At 41.4% G+C, this 27,136-nt stretch overlaps 2 protein-coding genes across 3 annotated transcripts; both read right to left on the bottom strand.

Moving 5' to 3' along the window:
• Nucleotides 1–269: 269 nt before the first annotated feature.
• Nucleotides 270–4,996, bottom strand: ipp (intracisternal A particle-promoted polypeptide). Of its 2 annotated transcripts, none has more exons than XM_078264509.1 (10): nt 4,898–4,996; nt 4,001–4,422; nt 3,692–3,903; nt 3,218–3,437; nt 2,940–3,095; nt 2,660–2,827; nt 2,417–2,554; nt 1,797–1,919; nt 1,378–1,598; nt 270–1,292 (listed from the first exon to the last, which is right to left on the bottom strand). In XM_078264509.1, exons 2-10 carry the CDS (start codon nt 4,338–4,340, stop codon nt 1,068–1,070), a joined length of 1,803 nt encoding a protein of 600 aa, XP_078120635.1. In that variant the 5' UTR covers nt 4,341–4,422; nt 4,898–4,996; the 3' UTR covers nt 270–1,067. The 2 variants fall into 2 exon arrangements, with proteins under 2 accessions (XP_078120635.1, XP_078120636.1); XM_078264510.1 differs by having other exon boundaries at nt 2,940–3,086.
• A 5,228-nt stretch (nt 4,997–10,224) lies between these two features.
• Nucleotides 10,225–17,192, bottom strand: LOC144526830 (phosphatidylinositol 3-kinase regulatory subunit gamma-like). The gene is made up of 10 exons (XM_078264508.1): nt 16,843–17,192; nt 14,733–14,844; nt 14,517–14,615; nt 14,213–14,393; nt 13,951–14,067; nt 13,678–13,820; nt 13,381–13,557; nt 13,198–13,272; nt 12,905–13,075; nt 10,225–12,787 (listed from the first exon to the last, which is right to left on the bottom strand). The coding sequence occupies exons 1-10, from the start codon at nt 16,895–16,897 to the stop codon at nt 12,514–12,516; spliced, it is 1,404 nt and encodes a 467-aa protein (XP_078120634.1). The 5' UTR covers nt 16,898–17,192; the 3' UTR covers nt 10,225–12,513.
• Between the last annotated feature and the right edge of the window lie 9,944 nt (nt 17,193–27,136).

The raw sequence follows: 27,136 nt of genomic DNA, 5'->3' as shown, positions 1-27,136 counted from the left end.
ATAAATTAATCACAATGAGTTTTATTGGAGATTGACATTCAACATAAATGTTCAGTGTAAAACCATGAGTGCTGAGTTTAGTGGCAGAGCTGATGATATTGTCCTGTTTGCACACTGCAGAAAATCTTTTGTAAATGTATACAGTCGACTCAGGGTTTCTTTTGTATGTATGTGTAAAATCAGTGATATGTTTAAAGTGGAGGGTCCTCTGGAGCCATCTTTTAAGTTATTACAGTTTAAATATCTTAAATGAAGAGAGGTAATGCAGGTTCATTTTAAACCCAGCACGCGCATGTTTATTAAGTCTGAAAAGTGACCAATAAAATGTTATTACTGTTTAACATTAACATTCTGCTGTTTGCAAAGGAATAACAGTACATGATAGGAAATACTGTTACTGTGCAACGTCTTCACTCCGCTTGCAAATGTGACGAGCTCCAACATTATCCAACAGTGGTGTGCTGTTCAAGTTTATAATTATTTACAGGACTCCCTTCCCTTACACAATAGGCTCAAGTGGTTTGATACATCTTCCAAGTAGCAATGCACTCACCTCAAACATTTCTTTAAGGGAAAATAAAGAGAAAGCATACAAAAAAAAAAAAAAAAACATGGGCTATTCACATCTTATCCAAGAACAGTTAGTAGTGTTCCCCAAACGGAAAAAAACTGGTCCATCCAAAATAGAATTCCTCCGCTATGAAAATATCCTTTTCTCAAGGATAGCTTTGTCTTCAAATACATGAGAGGAAAATAAGTGTGTTTTCACTGATACTCTTGTAAAAGTATTCCGTGAATTGAAAACAGAGGCACAGATGAGCAGTATAAGCAGTTTTGGCAGTTTTCCAGTTTTAGATCTGCTGTCATATGTTCAATAAATGTCAAATGTTGTGGACAAATACAAAAGAAAAACATGTATAAATAACATATATGATCACATGAAAGCCTACTTGAGACAGAAACGTACGTTTGTGTTTCTTAAGGTGCAGCTTTTCTTCACTTTATGCAGTTTTGGGATGATTCAGGTGCTGATATGGACGCTCACAATTTGAAAATTATACTGGCTATCAGAGCACAGCCAGCCCGCCGTCACAGCGGCTGGTGATCATGTTTCCAACTTCAGTCCAGGTATCCAGGTGAGGGTCATAGATTTCCACAGAGTCCACTGTCACCGGGGCAGAGAAGTCTCTGCTGGCGGCCCTGCCACCGACGGCGTACAGCAGCCCGTTAACTGCTGACACTGACACGCCTGCACGAGCAGTAGACATCGAAGCCACCTCAACCCATTTCTCCTGTAGAAAGACAAGTACGGCGGTGAGGAGCATGTCAGGACACGGATATTACTGAAAACTGACTGAAAATTAAATCCCACTTTACCTCTTCTGGGCAGTACTTCTCCACCGTCTCCAGTGCACCCAGTGCCTCATTCCAGCCGCCCACCGCGTAAATGCAGTTATTGAGACAGGCGACGCCCACATAGGCTCGACGTGTGACCATGACGGGCAGGGCGCTCCATCGGCGGGAGATAGGGTCATACACCTCGGCTGAACGCAGCTCCATTCCTTCGTCACTTATTCCTCCAATCACGTAAATAAACCCTGGAAAGAGACAACAGCATTTAGTCCAGAGCTACTTCACTAAACTGTGTCCAAGTCATCAGAGAAGAAATACACTGTAACAAGCGAGAAGGGGAGTTCAGTGCGTGTGAATGTGTTTGTGAATACTGTTAAAAAAAAGCACTTAAGTTGCACTGGATTTTACACATTTATTTTTCAAAAAAAAGCGGAGGAACCCACCTTGTAGCTCACAGCAGCCAAAGTAGTATCGAGGAACTGCCATGCTGCCGATGACCTCCCACTTGTTCTCCTCTGGGTCATACCGCTCCATGGTCTTCCCAATCTCAGAGCCAATCCAACCACCTACAGAAGTATAGTACAATCATCAGCTTATGCTTTTTGTCCGTTTCCCAAAATATACTGTTTATCGATTGAATTGCACTGACTACGTAACTATTATCATTTCACAAAATGATTTAGTTGAACTTATTTCACTTTTTCTTCTCCCATTTTCCATGTTGTTTTCTATTTTCTATATTCTATGTTGATGACATTCTATCACCCAACATACAACTGTTTTCACAGGATGAGAACCACTATGGCTAGTAAACTGATCCTCGTGTGAAAATGATTGCAGTGCCCCTTTAATCAGAATCAGAAAAGGGTTTATTGCCAAGTAAGTACAAGACTTACACTTACAAGGAATTTTCCATGGTGGTGGGTGCATACATAAACAAACAAACATATTGAACATTACTATGAAATAAACAATAAATACAGAAAACTAAAACTATTGAAACTAAACTACCAGTTTGTGCTGTATGTATTTCGGTTATACGTGGTGCTACTGTGGCATTTACCAAGTGCATACAGAGCTCCGTGGCAGGGACAGACGCCAACTCCACAACGTGGAAAGTTCAGAGATGCCACAGCGGCCCACTGCTTGGTCACTGGGTCGTATCTCTCAGTGCAGTCGAAAATCATTGAGTCTTTCTCCCCTGGTGGAGAAAAAAAAACCATTATTCCTTGTCAGACTGAAGATTGTTGAGGTTCTTTTATTTTTGGGCTTGAACACAAACACAAGACGGCCTCAGGTCTCTCACCTCCTACCACATAGATCATTCCCTCCAGTACTGCGACCCCCAACCCGCTGCGGGCCTGGTGCAGTGACGACACGGTGGTCCAGTACTGGTTAAAGGTGTCGAAGCGCTCCACACAGCTCAATGCCCGACTGTCACTCCAGCGGCCGCCCTGCAGCCGAGTGTAGCCTCCTGCCAGGAGGAAACAAGTAAAAGTCCAAGATTAAACGGCATTTCTGACACTTCTTATTGGGATTCAATAGGTTACTTTACCATGTTGAAAAAAAGTGATTTGAAACCGAACCTATGGCATAGAGGTATTTCCTGGCTTTTCTTCTGGGTCTCATCTTGGCTGGTTGCAGCTGACTGTACATCTTATTTTCTTTGGGAGACTTTGTGACTTCAGTGTATTCCTTCAGCAGAGTCTGCAGTGCCACCCGCAGGCTGAAATCTGTAATACCTTTAATGAACGTCAAAATGGCCAAAATTTATGATCCGTCACCTAATCAATTTTACAGCAATATCGGAATATAAGTATGTCAAATATAAAAGGGGCGTGCAAAATGTTATGTTTACCCTCACCCTCTATGTACTTGAACAGTCTCTGCGGGGATAGCAGAGGGAAGCGGACTGGTTCCAACACTTCCACAACATGTTTTTTCCTCTTTGCCACATCTTGGAGTACCCAGTCCATGGCTGCAGTAAATACCTGGTACTCATCCTCAATTCTCAGCTCTTCGCTTCTTAGCAGCCTCACCAGCTGATCCTTGGACAGGCCCCTGAACTCATCGGTGACACACACCTAAAGGGAGGCAGATGATAGAGGCAATCTGTAAGTATCAAACCTCAAAATTCAGTGTGAGTTGAAGCACTTTTATCAAAAAGAAATGGTAAAACTACAATCATGATAAAAAGCTGATGGTGTTTGACTGGGCTTGTTTTGAATAAAGAAGGAATAATAACAAATTTTATATACATCTAGCTGTATTTTACCAAGGAAACAGAACAACGTTTGACAGCAACACCAGAGACAGTGCCTCTTATATTGTTTCATACCTCCAGAAAGTGAACTTGGATGTAGTTCTCAGTAACCTCCAGCATGTCCATGCAGGCAATCTGCTCCAGGAACTGAAAGATGCCCACACAGTTGGAAGGGTCCATGTGGCCCTTGAGAAACTCTCCACAGATAGACACCACCTCGTTCAGCTGCAGCATGTCTGCTGCCACCATCAGCTCCTGGACGTTCTCCACTGTGACACTGATCACGCCTGACAGGAAAGGGTAAATATTTCCACTCAGAAAATGGTACGAAATTACAAAAATCAAATGAAACATAATGATGGTGACATCAGGACGGATGCAGACCTGTGTATATGAAGTCCAGCAAAACCTCAAAGACTTCAGTCTCCACTCCAAGGATCTGCACCTCCTCTTTATCCGCCTCCCTCATTCCCCCGGAAAACAGAGCGGAGAAGTAAGGGCTGCTAGCAGCAAGCACCAGTCGGTGGACCCTGAAGACCCTGCTGCCAACCTTCAGCCCCACATCACAGAAATCAGTGCGGAGCCGCATCTTGTTCATCTGGGCCAGGATGAGTCTGGCGTAGCGGTCTGAGGCCAGCAGAGCCTGCTCAGACGCCTGTGTTGCCATGGCAGCTGCAGCATCACCACCACAACCAGTGGATGTTGACATGTAGGTGGAGGACATAACCGCTGGGGCCGGTCTGTGTTAACATGGAGGCCAGTATTCCAAAACCCTCCACTCTAGTGAGTCTCAGCGTAAAACAGACCTGAAAGACACACGAGCTGACTACATCAACCTCAAAACACACAGAGTCACAGACACACTTCACTGTTGTGTAACAACACAAAACTGTGGCAATGTCGGCAATATATGCGATACATGTATATATATGTATATATATACATATATATGTATATGTATATATATATATACATACATATACATATACATATATATAAAAAATCTAGATAAAGCACGATGGTGCAGTCATAGATAAGTTACTGTCCGTCACATTGTTACTATTTTGGCTATAAAAAACAGCTACTACAGCCGTAATCCAGACATGCTAGCCAACAGACAGCTCGCTACGGTGGATTCAACAATCATCAGTAAAATCAATTGGAATGACACTGAAACTTCACAGCTCGACTAACCCCTGCTCAGAGTGTTAACTCACAGAGAATTACAGACTTGTATAGAAAAAAAACCCCAAATTCAGCTTCTTTTTGGCTGAGACTTACCCATAAGTTTACTGATGAGGATGCAGGCAGGCAACTTCCGTCACCCTGCACACTGTCAACAACATCTTTCTGGATCGACTGCACTGGTCTGGCAGTTGAATCTCCAGTCACAACTAACAAATCCCCGAGAATGCTGCATTTTATACATCGTTTTTTGTAGTCTTTCGCCAGTGACCCTCGTTGTCCCTCTTGGGGGACAGAACTTTAATTACACCAAGGTATGGCTTATTTGGTTTTTAGTTTGAATTATTTTATACATTGTTTTTCTTTATTTTTGGTCAGTTTACCCAAGAATTGTCGTCAGGTGTGTCATTACACACACCACCAGATGGCAGTCTCGCCTTTGAACAAGCAGATAATCAAATGAAAGTCCTTGACAACAAGCCACAGAAACCTACCATGTAAATTATCATAGTATTCTTAGCATGTCAGCCCCCAGCAGAATGGTAATTTTAGATGTAGCCATCCTCGCTGGAGACTTGACCAAGCCTACAAGCTAGCCTACTCTTAGACATCGCAATGGGACGTCCAGTTTGTTTTAATCAGTAGCTTGGCATCCAATTGGTTTAAATATTATATTGGAAAGAAACCTGTTATTACACACAGAACTTTAAGCACTGCTCGGGCCCATTGGACCTGTCTGGTTCACTGAGTTGAGGTGAATAACACCTGTGACAGTTACAGGATAAACTCCTGTAACTGTCACTTGACTTGTATTTCCTGCTATTTCAATGTGTCACCCAGAATCTAACAGCCAGTGGTGTAGGCTATTAGAAAATATGTGGCCAATTATAACTCAAAGGAAGATAGATATGTGCCAACCTGGACACCCTTTGTACTACATGCTTGGTTGGGTTTCCCTCCTGCTGCCCTGTATTGTAAAATTTCCAGTCTGTCCTGTTTGCCTAAAGGTATCCACCATGACCATTATCTCAGCTGAACAATTGGATATTTTATAATTATTGGATACAGCTTAAATGGACTCCTAGTAAGTCAATATATCGCAAAGCTCGCCCTCTCAACTAAATGAGCTTTGAAAAAAACAAGTTATGGTCACTTTAACTCTTTGCAGCCAAATATCTAAAATCTAGACTTAAAATGTTACGTGTCCGGCCCTGAGAGACTACAGTGAGTTTGTGAACGTGAGCCAAAGATTCAGTGAAAACTGTTTAACTTTGAGCCAATATAGTTTTTAATCATTAAGTAAAATGTTATGGTAATAATACTACGTTATATCATATTCAGCTTCCCCATTTAATTGACTTTTAGCATTGATCTTTCAATGAGTAAACTTGAACCTGACAATGTTTAACCTGTGATTTCTTTTCATTCAAATCATCCCATTTAAATGCTGATCAGAGAACCCATCAAGATGAAAATTTGGAAGAAGAATATATCCTTCATCCTCAAATAAGATTAGTTTTTTCTCATTGGTGGTACGAGCACTGTCACTTTTGAAGTTGGACAACAGCTTCCTTTCATTCAATGTATGATGCATGGTATAGGGACATACATGTTCTCTACAAGTCCAGCATGATAATATGCTCATCAGAAGTCGGTTTAAATAACTGACACGTTTGTTGTTTTTTGTTGGTAGCTAATGACTTCTTACCAGAGGCATAAAACAAGCCTCTGATAAATCCTTTAAATTAAGCTTAATGAGAGAATGTCTATGCATTATCCCTAGTGTTTAGGCTTTCTGTGTTTCATTTTCTAATATGAATGTTTCTTTTTCTTTGCCTTTTGTTCTTTATGCTGCTGCCTGGGCAGGTTTCTCCTGTAAAACAGGTTTTAATAAGTGGGTGAGGTGCTAAAATGAATTTGAAATGTAGTGACACAGACTTCTTTTGATGAAAGTGGTTCTGTTACAGTGTGATTAAGCCTTTTTTTTTGTTGGGCATGGCTCTAGTACTCTCTCATTTATTTTCTCCTATAGGCAATGTTTTTGCTTGTCATGAACATGATGATTAGTTTCACCGTTCACCATGTCTCTCCATTGTGGTGATGGGAAGCAGACTGTGTTTGCCTTGCTCCCAGAATCTTCCATGTAGTGGGAGAAAAAGCAAAGTGTGAGGGTCATCCTATGGAAAGCAGTCACCATAATTACCATTCTGTTTTAAGTGCAGGGTATGTCTGACTTTTTCATCAGAGCTCTGTCCTTTGGCTAGACGTTGCTTTCACCAGGAAAGAAAAACATCATTAAACTGACAGCTTAAGGGTTCTTATGGGAGTAGGTAGAGTTCACGTTTACTGAGTACTTATGATTGGCTTTAAATTGAACCAGATAATGCAAAACAAGTAATTTCAGCTCTCTGTGGTAGGAGTTTTTATTATTATTTCCATAATATTGCCCATAACTTATACTGTAAAAATCCCTGTTGTATGCTGAGGGTATTTCAATTTGTAAATAATACAATTTCATGTCCTCTACATATTTGTTCTGATTTTGTCAGACAAAGTTTCTTTCCTCGCCTGACGGGACTTGTGAACCGCGTAACCCTTAGCTGAGTTCACCACCTACAATGTACATATTGTATTATGCTTTCAGACCTAGCTGGTTTCTGATTTGATCTCTGAAGCCTCTCTGTCATCTGCAGTCTTTCAGTCCTGTGGACATTAGTTTGCTGGCCATGTGCCTGCTGGTTCTTTTTTAATCTATTTGAGAGCCGAACTCCCGCAATGACATTGTCCTGAGAGCTTGAGGGACGCTGATGTCCTTCGTTTATTACAGCTCAAATCATTTGTGAGGATTTTCCTTGAGAAGTCGAAGTACAATGTAATATGTATGTCATGCAAACTTGTTGAGCATTTATCCAAAAGGAAAGTTATTATTTTAGAGTTGAGTCAGTGTCCTGCTCTACCTGTTTCAAGGAGGGGGGATCATCTTCCTTTCCTTCTTAAGATGGTATCTGCAAATCTGATTTGGCCGTGGATCAGGATTGGAATTTCTCCTGAATGGTTTGTCAGCAAGCAGCATTATGTTATCCCCTTATAAGAGCTGGCTCAGTGTCACCTCACACTACAGTGTGATCACTTTATCATTTATTCGACTTAAAATACAAATTAAAGCTGCAGTTCATAGAATCATTGGACACATGGCTTTAGTGTTATGGTTTTAGTGTTATACTAAACATTTTGTTGAATATTTACAATATTCACTGTAGCATTCAAGATGTTGTTTAGCCACTACTGCACATTGGGGTTTACTGTAAGTAATCAGACATGTTGTTATTTGGGCTGCTCTTTCAAAGGAAAGCGAAGATTTTAAAGAAAAAAGTGCCTAAAGAGGAATAAAAGCTTATGTAACAACTTTCACGACAGACTTTTCATTCTGAAACTTGTTTGATGTGCATCAATTACCATAATTCCTCCAGGCATGGAAACAATTTTCCAACTTAATTTTCTAGCTTTTCCATGACCTCAACACGTGATCGGGTGATCAACCTTTAACCCTACATTCTTAAATAAATAGATACAAACTCAATATACAGACAAACTAGCTTTTATTTGGTATTAGACAGGCTTAAAAGAAAATGTGGAGCTGGTATGTTTAATGGTTCAGTCCATAGCCTACATGCTGCTTGGCAGGCAACAGGATCTCTTGCTTTCAGCCTATAAGCCAGCGTGTATGTGAGGTAGTAAAAAAGAGAGGAGAAAAAAAAAAAAGAACTCTTATCGATTCTGCCTCCAACATAGCAACTGGCCGTTGATTGGCCGATACCCTACACGTTCTCGGCCTCCTATTGGCTCTTTGGGTAGCGTGAAAACTGTGGAATCGGACGGAGACAGAGGGGAGGAAAGACGCGATTGGCTGCTGCCAAAAGCGAAAACCTCTTTTTCTGAGAGCCTGCGTGACAGTTGATGGTGTGTGTATGTTAGGCGTGACTCCAAAGGTAATTCGTCCTGCTGCCTCTCCAGCCAGGACTTATTTAAATTGAGGACTATAAAGCAAAATTACTATGAATTTAAACGAGCCAGTTATGCGACTGAGGTGAAATAGAAAGGGAGGAAAGTAGAGACGTGCTGTGTATGTATGAGTAAGAAACATGCGTGGGGGCTGGGCTTTTACATAGATTAAACCATAGAAAAAATTGTATTAGCTAAGGAAAATAGGACTGGGCAGTGTAAGCTATATTGCTGTGAAAGCAAAATGGCTTTGGGGTAAAGTCAGGTTGGACTGTTTTTCAGGTCACTTGCTTGACCTTTCCAGCCTTCATTTTTTTACCATCCTGTACAGGAGTTAGAAAAATGCGCTCTTTCCTGTCCCTCCTCTTTCCCTTTCTGTGTACCCCACACACTTTCTCTACCCACTCTGTCCCTGCCTTTCGGACTCTCACGCAGAGTGTGACTCAGCGCTGGTACAGTCTATCCTATCTATCTATCTATCTGTCTATTTATCTATCTATCTATCTATCTATCTATCTATCTATCTATCCATCCATCCAGCTATCTCCCCTACATCTGGTCCATCCTAGCCGAATAGCATGCTTGTCTGTCCACCAGCTCTCTGTGCTGACACAGGTAAGAGGGAGTAATCCGTGGCCTGGAACTGAGGCTCTCCCCCAGTACATCCCTGCCCTCTGTACCTCATTAATCCCTACCTAACACAGACCTTATGTTATGGTTGACACAGGCCACCTGTTGCTCTGATCATGGAGGGCAATGGTGGTGTCACGGTCATCATCATCATCATTAGCAGTGGCTTTATCCTAGGGTTTACACAAGTGTTTCTTTGTAGATGGTGCTAAAGTAAATAAAAACAAAATTATAATTTACACACATTTGTGTATTTATAAGCTAATACTGGTCATGGCCGTGTGATTAAGTTCTAGAGACAAAACTCAAGCTGCTCTCAAGCTAGCTGAGAGCACTAAATGTTTACAGTCGAGCTGCATTCCTTTCACAGGAACTTCAGAAAAATTGTGTTTAACAATACAGCACGTTCTAAGCAAAGTAGGTTTGATAGATTGTTTTCTAGTGACTCAACACTAGGCCAGGCTGAGTAGGGAAAGGGCCTGCACATATCCTGCCATTGTCTTATCGCTTCCTTTCTCTTCCATCTGTCCACAGTCTGTCCTCCAGTGCCCTCGCTGTCTCCTATCTCTTCTGACCCAAGGATAAGCTCATCGGACAGCAATGGCTCCACTAGAGACAGACGGTGAATTTCATATAACTAGTTATCTCACTTTAAGTGATTCTGTGGTTTGTATTTCATCATTTTTCTACCCATGTCAGAAAAACAATTTACCTTAAATAATAAACTGACATTCTGCATTGCTCGCACAGTATCAGCAATAGACCATGAAAAAAAAATCCAATGGATTACGTAAATTGACAAAACCCTCATCAGTTTATTGTCTTTCAGCAAGTAAAAGGTCAGGATCTCACATAGCTTCACCCGAATAGTTTCCTCAATCCCCCAGTGGAGTTATATTTTTATAAGAGGCTTAATCACCCTCCTTCCATAAACCAACCTCAGAAATACATTTTACAGTTTCTCTGTACAGAGTATCTATTGTCCTCAAACTTGAAAAATGTGCCAAGTTCAACATGGATTCCTTTCCTCTTAAGCTATGCAGCCTACATGTCATGAAAAACATTCATAGCTCGAGCAATGCCACAGTTCAAGTAATGGAGGCAGGATACTTCCGGACCTCTGGCAGTTCACACAAACATCGGAGGCCACATCATACCGACACCACCAAAGAGAGTGCATTTTTGTGGCAAATGTCAACCTCTCAAAACAGCATTACCTTCACCACCATCATCATCGTCATACATTGCAACAATAGAAATACTGTTGGATTGCACTTTCAAGCTTCTCATCTTGTGGCGTGTTTATAGAAAAAATATATATAGAATACAAAAAGCTTATACTTCTTTGAGTAACAGAATATAACATACAGTACTTCAGATTATGTTTTGATCAGCACATCAGCAGGTGTACATAAATTGCCCTCCCCTTGCCCAAATGCAATTACCAGACTTGAAAGGGATGTATTTTTGCTCACTATCAAGTGCTTTGGTCAATGGGTATAACATTTGAGTATGCTCTCATACAATGGTATTCTACAGGATGTTAATGCTACATACTTATCCATTGTATATGGATTTGTTAAGAAAGGGGCAAATTGTCAAGCTGCACCACGACTTTTCACATATTCACACGTGGCATTTACCCAAAAATGGTTTGGTCCACCAAACCAGTATGACGAAAAACATTTTCCTCCTACACAAAGTAGTATTAACGCATTTCTTATTCCTGAGCACACAATGGGACATTTTGCACACAGAGTTTGTAGAATCACATGAGTTATATTTTGTAGAGAAATTGTCACGCAAAGAATTTTGTAATTTAAGCGAACAAAAATCTATTTTGTGCTCCATGCACTTGTTACAGTGTTTCCTAATATCAACATAGGAGCACCTCAGTTTTATAAATTTCCCCTCTAAAATGCTCTTTGTGATCGGACACTAGTTCAGTGTTTCTCAACATCTCTGCTCTGCGCGCTCTCAGGTTTGTCTGGGTGCTCAACTTGACAGAGTGTTACTGTGTGCCACAATGGCAGCCTATCAGAAAAGTTGCAGTAGGTCATTTCTGATTGGCTGTTGTGTCTCCAATCAGATTGTTAGTATTATCAGTTACCAGGGGAGTAGGGGAGCACTAGAAGAATGATCTGCAGCCCCACAATAGTAGTTCATACAGTTTTGGTGACATACCTATAAACTTTATTAGTTAGTCTATACTTTATTAGCTTGCAGCCAAGCGATCTTGTTAGGTTGCGAGCTGACGTCTGCCATATGCAGTAGCTAGTCGGCTACCTTGGTGATTGCCAGCTACTCGTCCAAGGTATTATAAATGTAGAAACCTGAATTGACTAATATTTACATATCTAGCTGACTTTATTGACTAATTATTATAAACAACCTCATGACATTCTCATAAAATGAGATGTAGTACCTTCTAAACCATGTAATTCAATTTACACATTAACGGGGCAAATGTGGAAAACACATTAAAAGAGGTTATTGTGTGCTAATGTAGATATTAGCAAACCAGGTTAATACATTTTGGAGGAGAAAATTATTATTGTCACTCAAATTAAAATTCTCTTTGCATGATAAAGTTCTCTAAATATAATGTATGTGCTTAGAAAAAATATTTTTCTGTGCTCAAAATTTGCCATCATATGCGCAAGAATGAGGCACAAATATTACTATACTATTGGTCAGAACTGAATCAATTGTAACTAGGGAAATGGACATCTCTAGCAACATCAACTCTAGTTTTAAAAGCTGAAGTCAAACAAAAGGTGCAGCACCTGATGTCAGTGAGCAATTTTCTGGTTTTCAACATCCCTACTAAAAAAGGTGTCCATTAAACAAGCGGCAATAAATGAAGTACAAAAAAAAATAATAATATTAAAAGCTTAAACAGTCTCTTTGAAAACAAAAGTTCAAGCTGACATTCAAGTTCCAGTCCCACTTCAATCTGTGAAATCCCATTCACAAAAACCGATGGAATCACTGTAGTGCAAAACTTTACACAATGCACCTCGATGCAGTCATTCTCGCAGGATACAGTAAACATGTCCTTTTGTCTTTTTACCGTTGGATTACATTTCTGGAGCGGCAGGCGGGAGCCCCACCGTGTGTTTTGGAGTCTGTAAGAGTTTGTGTTCCTCTGCGTGTTGAGAAGGCGTGGCTGCATCTTTGGCGTGTACTGGATGTGACAGCCGAACATCCAGGGCGTCATTGTGTTGCGCTAAGGAGTGCAGGCGATAGTGCAGGACAAGGTCTTTCAGTGTGCAGTGGGCGTCGTAGGGCTCAGCAAAGCCGTATCCTTGCGGTGTGCTGTAGATCATACAATGCTTCACTTCTTCATTCACACTGTAATGAATGAAGAAAAAAAAACAATAATCAATGCGTGTCACACAATTACACCAATGCGTAATATTACTCTCAAACCATTCTCCAGATGCTGCTTTTCCAAAATGATATACTCACACAACAGAGCAGGCGTAGCATCCCTGTTTGCTGCTCTCGCGGATCAGGAACGTTCCAGGAGCTTTACCTTGAAGCATCTCCTCGGCCTGCGTCCGGCTCAGTTCTCCAACAAACCAATTTGTCTCATCCTGATGCGGCAAATTCTTCTCGTCTCCCTTCAACACATATGTGCTAAAAAAACAAAAACAAAGAGTCGTACTGTTACACCTCCGTAACTGTTCTGTTACTATTCTCTCTCATTTACAAGTTGCACTCTTTAACATGGTTTCCAAGAAGAATTTGTTGGAACTTACTCATCAAGGCTGTCGCTCAGTATCCCCAGCCAGTCATTTATGCGTTTCTGCCTGACGCCTTTGTGATTAAGCCAGCTGCAAGGAGCGGTGTAAAGAAAGGTTTGATTTTAATATAGAATAGCTATACTTCACAGTGCAGCTACACAAATCATTTTCCACAGATACCACAAACAATATACTTACTTGAGGTACAGGTCTCTGATGTTGCGTAGCTGGATGAGGTCAGGCCGCAAGCTGTTTATCTTCCTGTCGGTCTCTCTGTAGTCCTCCACCTGCGTTCTCAAGTCTTCCTCCAGATGGATTTTGCTGTCGTAGATCTCCCCGAGGCGACACTTCAGCTTCTCATAATTTATTAGAAAGCTAACGAGAGGGAAACAAAAGGTCACAGGTCTGAATACAGATCAATAAACGTGGTTCTACATGCAACCAAATATAAACCACATTTAGGGGAGCTTTTTTTTGGATAATGTAATGAAGTACCTCTCCAGATCTTTGTCAGCTCCCTCGGACTGATTGTTCATCTCAATCTCCTCTCCGTAACGCTCCTGTTCACGACACTGCTCCTCAAAGATCAGCATTGTCTCGTTAAAGGCCTCAATTGCCGTTCGCTTCATCTGGATCTCCTGCATCACAAAGAATACGTCCACTAAATTAAAAAAAATACTCAGGAGACTGATGGACACAAATTCTACTGATGTATTGGTCTTAGCGCAGACATGAGAGATGAGAGTTAGTTTAATGCGTTTGTTTTACCTGCGAGGTCTTTGTGAAGGCTTCATAAAGATGATCAAACTCCTTTGACTTCTCTTGATACTGACAGTGAACCTCCTTGAGCTTTCTTCCAGCGACATCGACACTGTCCTCTTTCACCTGAAAAAAAAGGACACTTAAATATGTACAATTCCTAATCATCCGTATTTAACAAAAAAATACTATCCTGTATCAAACATTTTTTGCAATGTCAAAATATTGACCGACATTTTTATCCAAAAACAGAATAATGGTGCTCACTAACCTGCTGGAAACGGGACACGGGATGGGTGAGCATTAGGTCCAGTGTGGCGTTGTATTCCACCAACGGATGGTGCTGATAGTGCCAAATGAGCTCCACTACTGAAGTGAATGTGAGGGGGTCCGAGAAGCCGTACTTCCCATCACGGTGGTAAATCTTGATCAGCTTGTTGTGTCCGTCTTTCCTGAGAAAGTGAAACGGCAAAGCACAAAAATGAGATTATTAATGTAAAATCAAATGTAAACCCCGTTGATGATATTTGTGGCAGTGCTGTTAGGATTAGATTTCTCTTTCCCTAATTGCCTACCTTAACGTCAGCGTAAAGTCTCCTTGCAGCTTTGTGGATGCATCGCGCACCACAAAGGAGCCATCAGGTGCGTCTCGGAGCTTCTCGTTCACCTCATCCCTGAGGGAAAATCAGTGAACAGTTAGCGAATCTAACATACCAATACGTTAAACAATCAAACATCACAAACTCAGTGTTTGTAAGAATTATGGCATGTTTAAAGTGAAGATACTTTACCTTGTTATGTCTCCCCAATACCATTCAGCGTCCTGTAGTGTATATGTAGGTGGCGCAGGGCAGTTGTTGTTCATGGTGGAGTGCACTGGCTTTGTTGACCTGGGAGGGAGAGCTGCAAGCAAAAGAGACAGACAGATAAGAAAATTAAATGCAAAGGAGTGGGCTAGCAGATTCTTAGAAAGAGATCTATCAGACATTGTAAATCATTGATCTGTTGTGAGATCAAGTGATTTACTGTAAACATGACCTCTTCAATCTAATGATCTCTCTCTCGCTCTCTCTCGCTCTGGACAAGCCCAGGCATGTTTCCAAGAGATATCACTTGTCACATCATTTAACAAGTGTGGTCAGCACTAAAAAGGAAATGTGGCAGTTAGTCCCAATTTCTGAGCACTATTAGTAAACTAATGAAATATGATTTATTTTATTATTCCAAAGATTCACAGAATGAGGCGTCTAGTTGCCTACAAACTCTTGCAAAGTAGATTAAAGTGCAACTTCTAAAGTTTGCAGCAGCCTCTGGCACTGTCCTGAAGTGCATGAAAGGCATCAAATAATAATAAATAAAAATTATATTTAGAGCCTCTTGGACCACCCCTCCCATTTTATAATGATTGCACACTTAGATCCTCCTAAGTTTTCCGTCAACCTTAAAGGCATAAGATCTGTGAGTCTGGCTGAAAGACTAAGCGTTTTCCTAAAAATGAAAAAGGAGGGCAGACCGCATCAAGAGGAGGTGAAGGGCGATATATTTCACTGCAGGACAAAAGTGCCTTTCATGAGGCAGTTAGGGAGAATACAAGAGCACTCACAGAAAGTAGAAAATGTGGGTTTCTCCCACCATCCGCTCTCCTCTTTTTCTGACCTTAAAATAAACAAAAGACAGGTGCAGCAGCACCGTGGCAGGCGCAAAACGCAAAGCCGCGGCTCCTGAACTCAGCAAAATTAAATCTGCACACCTTCCTCTTTCTGTCTCCTGCCAAGAAACTCTACTGGCTTTTGAAACCCCCCCCGCCCACACACACACACACACACACACACACACACACACACACACACACACACACACACACACACACATACCAGTACAGACAAGAGCCACGTAATGCAAGTGTGGAATAATACAATAAAAATCAACTCAGTCACGCATGTAGCTTGGCTTTTGCCCCGTGTCCAATCCAGAAAATAAAGAGTAAATTAAGTCTTAATAACCAAACACAGATTTGTCACTGAAACATCCATCCAGCACACAGACCTTATAGGAACAATACAGGGCATCTGCATTGTTCTTATGGTGTGTCACTACTGTCCACTTTAAGTTCATACTATATTGTAGTATATCAACTTCAATTTTTAATAATCATCTTCAAAGTATTAATGCACGGGGTCTAACATGGTGCAATTTTTATTAGTCTAACTAAAGTCAAATCAAATGAGCTAGGTGGTTATTTAGAATAAGACATAATAGGACCGGAAAACAAGTGTCAATACACTGTTAAGACAATGTAATAACGCGGAGGTCAAATGACAAAATGTCAATAACAAATGAAGTGTTCGTGAGTTGCCGGAGTTAAGTCATGAGACGAGCTGTCTAGTCTGCTCGCCTCTATCCTACTTTCAGAGCTAGCACACAAATTAACCACGGCTGGCTGCAGAGGAGAACAAAGCGGTCGTTTCATGCGGCGCTCATTAACGCACCCTGTGCAACTACATTCCCTTTAAAATGCACTATTTACACTGTCACACGCCTTTGATAAACCCTTTTGGCTCACGAGGAGATGCAAAACCGCCATGCATTTGTGTCCAAGTTTGTCATATGCGCTGGGACAAAAGAAACGCCACTGCGCCTGGTCTACCGAAAGGTATTACGTAATTGGCAAGTGAATTGCGCTATGCATGCCTGGGCAATGCCACTGGGGAAGCTCAGCGCCGAGGACCGACCTAGCCATTATAACGTTTTTACTAACACCTGCACAGCATTTGTCAGATGTCAGCTTTATTACCGACATTACACAAGATGATGCAAGCAAAAGGAGAAAGTAAAAAAACGAATAAAACGTGTTCTGACCCCCTGCAGATCAGACAATGGTTGCCTTTAACCCTAACTTACCTGGTGGTGCTTGATCCATTTCGATGTAGAATAAACCTTCGGGAGGATAAACCATTCCTGTTTCAAAATAGTAGTCCAGGTTGCTGCTGTTGTCTTTGCAAGTAGGCTAATCAAAAAAAATGCACGCACATTTAGACCTATTTCAATGCAATTGCAGACGCCACGTTCTACATAGATTTGGACGAAAAGAAAACTCCGACTTCGATTCCGAGTCCATAAAACATCCCAAAGTCCAACTGTGTATTCTCAACATATCCTGTCTAACTGGCGTTATTTCAGACAGATAGATTGTCAGTCCTCGCCTTCTTGCTGTGCAGTGGAGGTCTACTTTGCTTCATCTCGGAAGTGGAGCGACTTTAAAAGGCTGTTCGTAACATCATCTTGGCATGGTCCAACCTGCTGCCACAGAACGGGAGTTATTTTTCTTGCAGGATTCATTGTCACGTAAAACACACCCAAGCAAGTTTATATTTCTTATTCCAAAAACAAAAAGCCTTTATAAGTATACTCTGCACAATAACATTGTATTAGGTGAATTCCACTTACAGATACTTAATGCATGTCAAATTAGTAACCCCCTAAATTGTAATGGTACATCCCAGACTTTTTCATTCAGTTCTCCTCAAGCTGCACTGTAACAACTGAAAAATTCCTTGCAGGGCATGAATGGAAAAGTAAAACCTAGTCTATTACCTTGAATCATTTAATGACAATATGCTCTAACTTATAAAGATGTTTTAATAGCAATATCAACTAGGAATTAAAAAATGTTCTGCCACTCAAGCTTTGCCCTAATTTGCTGGTGAGTGAATAGGTTGCAATAGAATGACATCATGCAATAGGTTTCATGATAATTAAAGTGTCTTCAGCTGTTTGGCATCCAGAGCACCAGGCTTCAATCCCTTTGTCTGACAGAGTAGCCTGCCTATTCGGCAAGTGTGTATTATATTCTTGTTGAGCTTGTCAAACACATTCAGCAGGAAAAAGGAACATAATTATCGTTGCTCTGACATCATCCTGTTGAAGACACGATAGGTAATGGCAGGAGTGTTAACACCTGTACACATCAGTGACAACAAAAAAAACAAGGGTGGGAAAGAATGTATTAATTTATTATTTTATGATGAGACATTTCTATCTTCATATGCTAAAAAGTAGCAGGATTACTATCTCCTTTTGCGTTCGTGTCAGGATGAATACATGAATTGTTCGTTCATGACACAGAATGACATAGTGTCATAAATTTAAACAGCCAAGGCTTCTTCCACCAGCTCATGTTAGTGGCTGCAGGGAGAGTGAAACAAGGCCTGCATGGTCAGAGGTCTGTCTCTGTTGGTGTCCAGGCGTTTATGGCCGGTCCCCTTTTGACCTGAGGACACAGAGTCAGGGAGGTAATTGCCTCCAGCATTCCTTTTTCCGATCAGTAAGACGATTCTTTTCTCTGTCCAGTCGGTGCCCATGAAACATCCTAAACTAACTGCCATGATGGAGCATATGATGGCAAGAGAGTGCGCATGCATGCTGAACTCACAGACACAGCTGAAAATGCGGCCAGGTATTTCACAATAATACAGTTTATCGTCATAAAATAACTGTATAATTTATATGGTGTATCCAAATGCTTTTTAACTTGCCAAATGGTAGTTGTGAGAGGTTGGCAGGTTTATTTTAGGCATTAGATCCACCATTTGACAGGTATGTAATTGTGTGGGTGTTTGCACACATTGAGTGAATGTGCTCACATGTGTCTGTGTGTATTTGTGGTTGCATTTGTTGGTATGAGTGTTTGCTTTTGTGCTTTCCATGCCTCCCTACTTTAAGAAGCCTTGAGGCCTGTCACGGCATGTCACTTGGCTGCTGCCCAACACCCCCAGACCCCCTACCCCTCTGGTGTCAGAAGAGCGCAGAATTTGCCCCTTTAACTTCTGGGTCTGACCTCCGTGACACATTTCACTACCGCGATCCTCTTGAAACACATTGGGACCCACAGACACGTCAGTGGGGGACAGTGAGGCGTAGGCATGGCAAGCTCCAGTTTCCTGGCATTGTGTTTGGAATATGTTACCTCTATGATTAGTATTAGAAAACGCTCAACTATTTGGGGTGTGCAGTGTATTTGTATGTGCGCCCCATTTGTGTTGTGTGGGTGAGGGCGGACTTGCAGGATAAACCTTTAGGCTTTGCACCCCAGATCCAGGCAGTCCTGATGGGATCAGTGAAGGCTAATTGTAAGATTAACGGGATAGGCTGATGCTGCTAGCCTGCCAGCTGCCTGCTAGCTGATGTGACTCATCTTGATATCCACTATCGCAATATGCCACTGGACTGTGGGAGTGCTGGGAAACGCTGCATGAGTTTTAAATTAATAGACAGATGTACCTCTGTGCTAAATGTAGATAACATTTCAAATCTAATTCTGTTAGATTTACGTTTTTGACACTGATCGGACAAGCAACTTAGAATGACTACAGAGGGACTATTATAGGCAGAAAATGTTAAGGAGAGTGGGTATTAGATATGTTATAGTTTGGTAATTTCTCTGGTCATCAGAAAGAGAAAGAGAAATATATAAGAGTTCAGGAGAATGGCATTAGGATTGATTTTTGTGTCCTTGAGGTTAGTAGGTCAGTGTGGTACAGTGTGTTGTACGTAAACATTGTGGTGAAATTATGGAAAGAGCTTTAATCCCCATATTTAAGACTGTTAAATGTGTACATAATAGGCCTCCCGCTGTCATTCACTCAGCCACACTAAGTCACACCCTGGCTTTTAAGACTAATGCTTGTTTAGACTTTGTTCACTAACTGTGTCATGGAATTAACTGTTTTCATATTTCCTGTGCAGTGCAACGTAGGACACATTTTATCAGGATTTGTTTTGTTGTTGGAAAAAAGAAAAAGACTCAAAGACACAACAAAGAGAAGCCATGTCAGGAATAAGTTCAGTTCACCAATGTCGGTATCTGTGTCATGGTCTCGCAGTGTAGCCCTGGGTGAATTGCACATCTCTCAAATCTTCTGTACTGTAGTGTGCTGCTATTCACGGCCATTGAAGGGATGCATAATGGTCTTGGCAGGGCGTTCGACATTCACCATGGAGAGACTGTGGGGTTTCCCTGATCGGCGGCCAGAACCAGCACACAAAGCACGCAGTAGTACTGCCAGAGGCAACTCAACTGTGGGCAGAGTGTAGGGCGGCTATGGTCTGGCCCCCAGGACCCTGCCATTGTGGAAATGTAAGTGGGGACAGTGTCTGAACGGCTTGAGTTTGAACAGAAAACTTTGGATGACCAAAACTATGAGCTTCAAATAGCTGGGCCCTGGGAAACATAGCTTGTTCTTTTAAGGAGGTCAAAGAAAAGCCAAAAAGAGGAAAAAAAACTGAAAACCAATGTTTGGTGGATGTCAAATTGGAGGCTACTGTTACTATAGACATCAGCAAAACTGACATACCATTTTTCCAAACGCTCCAGTGTCTGTCTACCTCTCTGTCTGTCAAGTCCAACCCTCTCCCTCTCTGTCTCTGTTCTTTGGATAAGCACCCGGTGGTCATACCCAACACTCATCATCTGTCACTTCATTATGCCAGAGCCTAATCTTACTAACATAGGTGACAACTGAGGTACTCGTGGCATACCACCACATAACGTTTACCAGCTGAGTGTCTGAGTTATGCCGAGGATGATGATCCTGTGGTATCAGCGGCCTCTGTCTCTCCAGAGGCCTTCCCCACCTCTCTGCTTAAGTGGCATGCCAAATAAAGGCCTAGCCATGAAGAGTGTTAGTGGAATATATTCATAAGATGCTCCCAGTTTTTCAGACCTTGTATAATTAGGTATGGATCAAAGTAGGTTATAGGATTATTTTCATAGTCGAATAAACTGTTGGTCATTTGTTTTTTGATAAATCGTTTTGTGTTAAAGCTTTAGTGCGTAACTGTTTGATATTAATGAACGTCCGTTACATTCAAGCCATTGCCAAATGAGTTGCTACAAAGCTAATTAAGACTATGAGCTCCTCACAACTCTCTCTGTATTTCTCAGTATGGCTATGTTCAAAAGATTGTGGCGTCCGGTGACTTTCCCGCACAGAAACTCAAGTGAAGATAATTATCTCTTCTGAAGAGTCCATTAAGTTTTTTTAATCCTCCGTGTCCTCCTTGGCTACAAGCAACTGCGTGGAGGAGGAGGGTGGGGTGGGGGGGGGGGGCAGAGCAGGGCAGTGCATCGTCATGGAAGGCTTGTATCATGTGGACGTGGACAGTTTTGTTGTCATTACTTAGAATTCCTCATGGGGGCGGCAGAAACTACGCACTATAGCTATAAAAGTCAGAAATAATGAGAAATGACCATCGCAGTTTCCCAGATCCCAAAGTGGCAAATATTGAAATTGTAATAATATAAAATAGTATTTTTGCTTGATAAATAAAAAATAATTCAAATATATCTTTTTCAGGACTAGTATTGTATTGTTTCTGATTCAGGCACGCCATCTGCAAATTGACATCAGCAGAACGTCTGCAATGCGTCTTCAACTGTGACTCAACTATGAGTCTTTACAGAAAGCATGTCATGTGTGTCAGTGAGCAAAGGATTCATGGCTGGAAGCTCAGTGAAGTTAAGCTAGTAACCTAACCCTCTCTCCCTCATACACGCGTGCGCGCACACACACACACACACACACACACACACACACACACACACACACACACACACACATACACACACATACACACACACACACACACACAATCCCAGGCTTTCATGCAAAGCAAAATTGAGAAGCCGTGGACTCTTTCAAGCTCCTCAGCAGTTGCCCCCTTTATATAAAAGGACACTACTCTCCTCGGCTACACAGCCAGTCATCGCACTATAACTCTATTAGGCACAGACCCAGGACACACTAAGCAACCAATGGGCCACAATGGCATCAGTGTCAGTGGGGATTGCAGCCATTGTTGTCCATGCTACAGGATTTATTCCCCTCCTCCCATATTATGACCTTCACCTCTGACCCCGGCTGCCATCTCATATGCTCTGGGACTGAAAGTTTGTGAGGCTTTATGCCTTCCAGGTCTTAAATGTTCCTTTACAATGACCCAAGTCTGCTAAGTGGCTTCCCTCCACAGCACCAGTGTTGGGATGATTCAGGTTAGTGTCATCAAGGAGAGAGAGAGAGAGAGAGAGAGAGAGAGACAGAGGGCAGGGGGTCACAGTACAGAGTTGTGGTTGGACTGATTGACCCTTAGAAAAGGTCAGTTGGAAGGCATGAGAGGGGAGAAGCTGCCTAAATGGCTCTTTTCTCTCCTTTTTCTCCCCTTGGCCAGGGCAGAGACTCTGTATGGTTATTAATGAGTGTGTGGGAGAGCGAGAGGGGCTGCAGTGAAACCCACTAGCCCTCTTTGTTGCGAGGGCTGGGCTGGGCTGAGGGGCCTGTCATTGGTTCGGTTCTGTCATATATACATGCACATGCACTCTCACGCAAGCGCTCACACACCATTAAAAACCCCTCCCAGAGCTGCAAGGACAGAGGAGAGGACTCTGTTGTGAGGCAGATTTGGAAAATGAGGTGTGCTTCACACAATAGCTGTCAGCAGTTTGATAGATGCCTCTTAGGCATCTTAACCCCATAAAACTTCCAAACAATCTAATATTGTGAGATAAATCCAGTGGTCATCTAGGATTCTGGTATTTTTTGCTGTGTTACAGTTTAATCCTGGGGTTTTAGCCAACCATAGACCTATATCTAATCTCCCCTTTCTCTCTAAGATCTTTGAGAAGGTAGTCGCTAATCAGTTGTGTGACTTTCGCCATCACAATAGTTCACTTGAGAATTTTGAGACAGGAATTAGAGTGCATCATAGCACAGAGACAGCACTGGGGAAAATTACAAATGACCTTCTAATTGCTTCAGACAAAGTACTTGTCTCTGTATTTATGTGACCTTAGTGCTGCATTCAACACTATTAACCATCACATCCTATTACAGGGACTGGAACATTTAATTGGCATTAAAGGAACCGCACTAAGCTGGTTTAAGTCCTATTTATCAGATCAATCTCAGTTTGTTGATGTTAACAATGAATCCTCATGCACGCTGAAGTTAGTCATGGTGTTCCACAAGGCTCTTTGCTTGGATCAATTCTATTCACCTTTTATATGCTTCCTCTAGGCAATATTATTAGGAAACACGCCAGAAACTTTCACTGTTATGCAAATGATACCCAGTTATATCCATTGATCAAGCCAGATGAAACCAATCAGCTAGTTAAACTTCAAGCATGCATTAAGGACATAAAAACCTGGATAACCTAAACTCCGTTGTTCCAAATAAGTCCCTTAAGACTCTCCAGTTGATCCAGAATGCTGCAGCACGTATACTGACAAGAACTAGGAAAAGGGATCACATTTCTCCTTTATTATGTATTCTCTGCATTGGCATCCTGTAAAATCCAGAATAAAATTTAAAATCCTTCTCCTCACCTACAAAGCTGTTAATGGTCAGGCACCATCATATGTTATAGAGCTCATAATACCCTATTACCCCACAAGAACACTGCGCTCCCAGAATACAGAGTTGTGGTTCCTAGAGTCTCTAAAAGTAGAATGGGAGCCAGAGCATTCAGCTACTTAGCTTCTCTCCTGTGGAACCATCTCCCAGTTTTGGTTCGGAAGGCAGACACCGTCTCCACATTTTAAGAGTAAGCTTAAGACTTTCCTCTTTGATAAAGCTTATGGTTAGAGCTGGCTCAGGTTTAACTTGGACCAGCTCTTAGTTATGCTGCTATAGGTTTAGACTGCCGGGGGACTTCCTATGAGCCACTGAGCTCCTCTCTCCTCCTCTCTCTCTCTCCATCTGTATGTATTCATATGCCATTAATGCATGTTACTAACTTAGCTTCTTCCTTGGAGTCCTTGTGCTTTCTCGCCTCGTAGATTTCCTTGGATTGTGGTCTCTCTCTCTTTCACTCTCTCTCTCCCCAACCGGTCGAGGCAAATGGCCGCCCACCAAGAGCAAGGTTCTGTTCAACGTTTCTGCCTGTTAAAAGGAACTTATTCCCTGCTGCTGTCCAAATGCATGCTCTTGGGGGAATTGTTGGGTCTCTGTAAATTTTAGAGTGTGGTTTAGACCTACTATCCGTAAAGTGAGATAAATTCTGTTGTGATTTGAGACTATAAAAAAATGTAATTGAATTAAATTGAATTAAATTATATGATAATTTAATTTCATGTGACTGTCCTAATTAATTGTATAATATATAACACTTCCGCATATAATACTGGCAGCAATGTTCAAACTGTAAAAATCTGTAATTTTATTCAAGGTAATATTCGCCTGTCAATTGTTATATAACCTTAAATATAACCTTTGACCTTTACCCCCTCTTTACCGAATGACCTTTACCCCCTTTAATTGCTCTAACTTCCAGGGAAACACAGGAAACACCAGATGATACATCAGAGAGTAATTGTAAATCATACAGTGTCACAGAATTATACTCAGTAACAGTAATACTGCATTTCTTCATTAATTACATCAAACACATCCAGTAGAGACCTTAATTATTGATATGATATATCGATCCAGCTTACTATGATGTGCTACTCTGACAGTGGATATTAAATTTTGTATAAAAACATCATTTAACATTCCCAAAATATTAGTATACTATATATTATGTTCTTGTTGCTGATATAGAAAGTCAAAATATGACTTATATTGTCCTGCTCTATTCATGCTCAAGCCTATTCAAGCCATTTCTTACAGTAAATAAATGATGTGTGAGACTGGCATGAGTCACATATTCCTCATGTTTGATATTCTAGAGAATAAATTAGCTGTGCCTTCCCAGAATTGCATAAAGTTACTGTTCACACCAGTGCAGCGCTCTGCCAGTGTAACACACACCACTTTTGTTTCCTGACAAAGTTAAATTAAGCTTGAATTTCACGCTGAAGTCAAATGGTCATGATGTCATGGTTTGAGGACAGAATGACTCGGTTTGTCTGTTGACTGAGAAGGCCTATTCTTGCATGTTTGGGTGGGAGCATAGCATATAATTGCAGAGCGGGATAGCATGAGGGGATGGGGGAGGGAGAGAGTTAGCACGCAACATGAGTTTTGGCCCACAGTTGCTGGTGTGGGTGCCAAACTTGTCCAGAGGGCTGCTGTGTATATCTGTGCACAAGGCTAGTTTCTGCTCTGCCTAGAGGCTTGCACTGTTCCAAGACACATCTTTTATTTGCACACGCTGAATAGCTTAGGGGAGCCCAAGGCAGTTTGGACTGGGGACGGATCTGGCTTTTTGGACCTTTTAGGGGATGTTGGGTGGTTGCCTGGCTGTGTTAGTGTATGTGCACACGTAGGAGACTCCGGATCTTTTCTGGACGTGCAAAATCTTCTGAGTGTCCCTTTTCAGCGAGAACCATTGCATTGTTAAGTTGTCAAGTTAGTTGTTAGGGAGCAACCAAACCGCTGTACACGTGTTGCAGCCATTTGAGGATTTCACAGATCCAAAAATCTGACAGTAAAAGAAGAGAATGGAAAGCTTTGTCGGCCTTTTCATATCCTCACAGTGGGAGGTAGAAAGGCAAGACCTCCAGACCTGGGCTTGCAGTGGTGGGTGTAAATGGGGGGGCTCTCAACTGCCAACCAGATGGACAGCCAAGATCTGTGTATTTAGAGAGATCATATGGGATAACCTTGCAAAGACAGATTGACATTTTGCTAACAAAACAAACCACCCCACACGCAAGTAGCCCCCTTACCAATTTGCACACACACACGCACACACACACACACGCACAAACACGCACACACACACACACACACACACACACACACACACACACACACACACACACACACACACACACACACAAATACTTTGAGTGATATTTGCTGACATAGGTCTTAAGGAAGTTATTTTAGCATGTTTTAAGCACTCTTCCAGGAGCCATAACAATAAGAGAATTGGACAAAGAATCTAGGATTACACAAGTCCTGCACAAACAATGGCAGCATTGGTGACCTATGTAAATGAAACAACCTTAAGCCATGAGGGGAGCAAGTTAACTCATTTTCTGCGTCATGCATTGGGATTTACCTTGGTGCTTTAAAGCATGTTGTCCCAGAAGGTCACAAAGTCACAAAGTCTTAACTTTGTGACCTCATTTTCTGTGCTAATAGCATTAGACTACTTTTGAAAAGATCAATTATTACAGTATATACAGTCATGTGAAAAAACTAGGACACCCATGCTAAAGTTGACTAAAAAGAGGAATAAAAAAATCATCTTTTGGAAATTGATCTTAATGCCTTAATTACAAAAATGAGGAAAAATACAACCTTTAAGGACACCAATTTTGTTTGTGAATGAATAATGTATCGTAAATAAATAAATGTTCTTCCTTAAAATACAGGGGGCATAAGTAAGTACACCCCTATGTTAAATTGCCATAGAGGCAGGCAGAGTTTTATTTTTAAAGGCCAGTTATTTCATGGATCCAGGATACTATGCATCCTGATAAAGTTCCCTTGGCCTTTGGAATTAAAATAGCCCCACATCATCACATACCCTTCACCATACCTAGAGATTGGCATGGTTTTATTTCAGTTAGCCTAATACGTGGTTGGATTTGCATTGAGAGATGATTTTATGGAAAGTACCCCATGCCAATCTCTGGCCTTTAAAAATAAAACTCTGCCTGCCTCTATGGCAATTTAACATAGGGGTGTACTTACTTATGCCCCCTGTATTTTAAGGAAGAACATTTATTTATTTACGATACATTATTCATTCACAAAGAAAACTGGTGTCCTTAAAGGTTGGATTTTTCCTCATTTTTTTAATTAAGGCATTAAGATCAATTTAAAAAAGATGATTTTTTTATTCCTCTTTTTAGTCAACTTTAGCATGGGTGTCCTAATTTTTTCACATGACTGTATCAGCAGCAAACCCAAGTCAGCCTTAAAGCGTTTTACACTTTATGAATTTATGTTGTTGAAATAATATTACTGTGTTGATGAATCAAACCATATCAGATTCCAGTATGTGACCCTTTTTTTTTCTGGGCTAGTCAAAATAGTTCACTTAATTTAAGAAAGTGTTATGAGAACAAAACATTCTGTGACAATAAAGAACATAATTATTATGAGTGAAATTATCAAGCGTCTGTTCCCCCGAAATCTGTAATTCAACAATCTGAAAACACCATTTAAGACACATAAACTCCCTCTCACATGCACCACTAATTTATTAATACAGCACATACCAATGCTTTGTGTTCCAAAAT

The sequence above is a fragment of the Sander vitreus genome, chromosome 12, assembly GCF_031162955.1.
Source record: "Sander vitreus isolate 19-12246 chromosome 12, sanVit1, whole genome shotgun sequence".
NCBI lineage: Eukaryota > Metazoa > Chordata > Actinopteri > Perciformes > Percidae > Sander > Sander vitreus.
The sequence above is the reverse complement of the archived record's forward strand: the minus strand, read 5'-3'. Positions and strand labels throughout refer to the sequence as shown.

Excerpts from the sequence above, each read along its gene's own strand:
- ipp (XM_078264509.1), bottom strand. The coding sequence starts at position 4,340 with ATGTCCTCCACCTACATGTCAACATCCACTGGTTGTGGTGGTGATGCT. Across the intron at positions 3,438-3,691 it reads TCCAAGTTCACTTTCTGGAG|GTGTGTGTCACCGATGAGTT; the intron begins GTATGAAACAAT and ends GCCTCCCTTTAG. Across the intron at positions 3,096-3,217 it reads ACTGTTCAAGTACATAGAGG|GTATTACAGATTTCAGCCTG; the intron begins GTGAGGGTAAAC and ends CGTTCATTAAAG.
- LOC144526830 (XM_078264508.1), bottom strand. The coding sequence starts at position 16,897 with ATGGTTTATCCTCCCGAAGGTTTATTCTACATCGAAATGGATCAAGCA. Across the intron at positions 14,845-16,842 it reads AATGGATCAAGCACCACCAG|CTCTCCCTCCCAGGTCAACA; the intron begins GTAAGTTAGGGT and ends TTTTGCTTGCAG. Across the intron at positions 14,068-14,212 it reads CCGTGTCCCGTTTCCAGCAG|GTGAAAGAGGACAGTGTCGA; the intron begins GTTAGTGAGCAC and ends CTTTTTTTTCAG.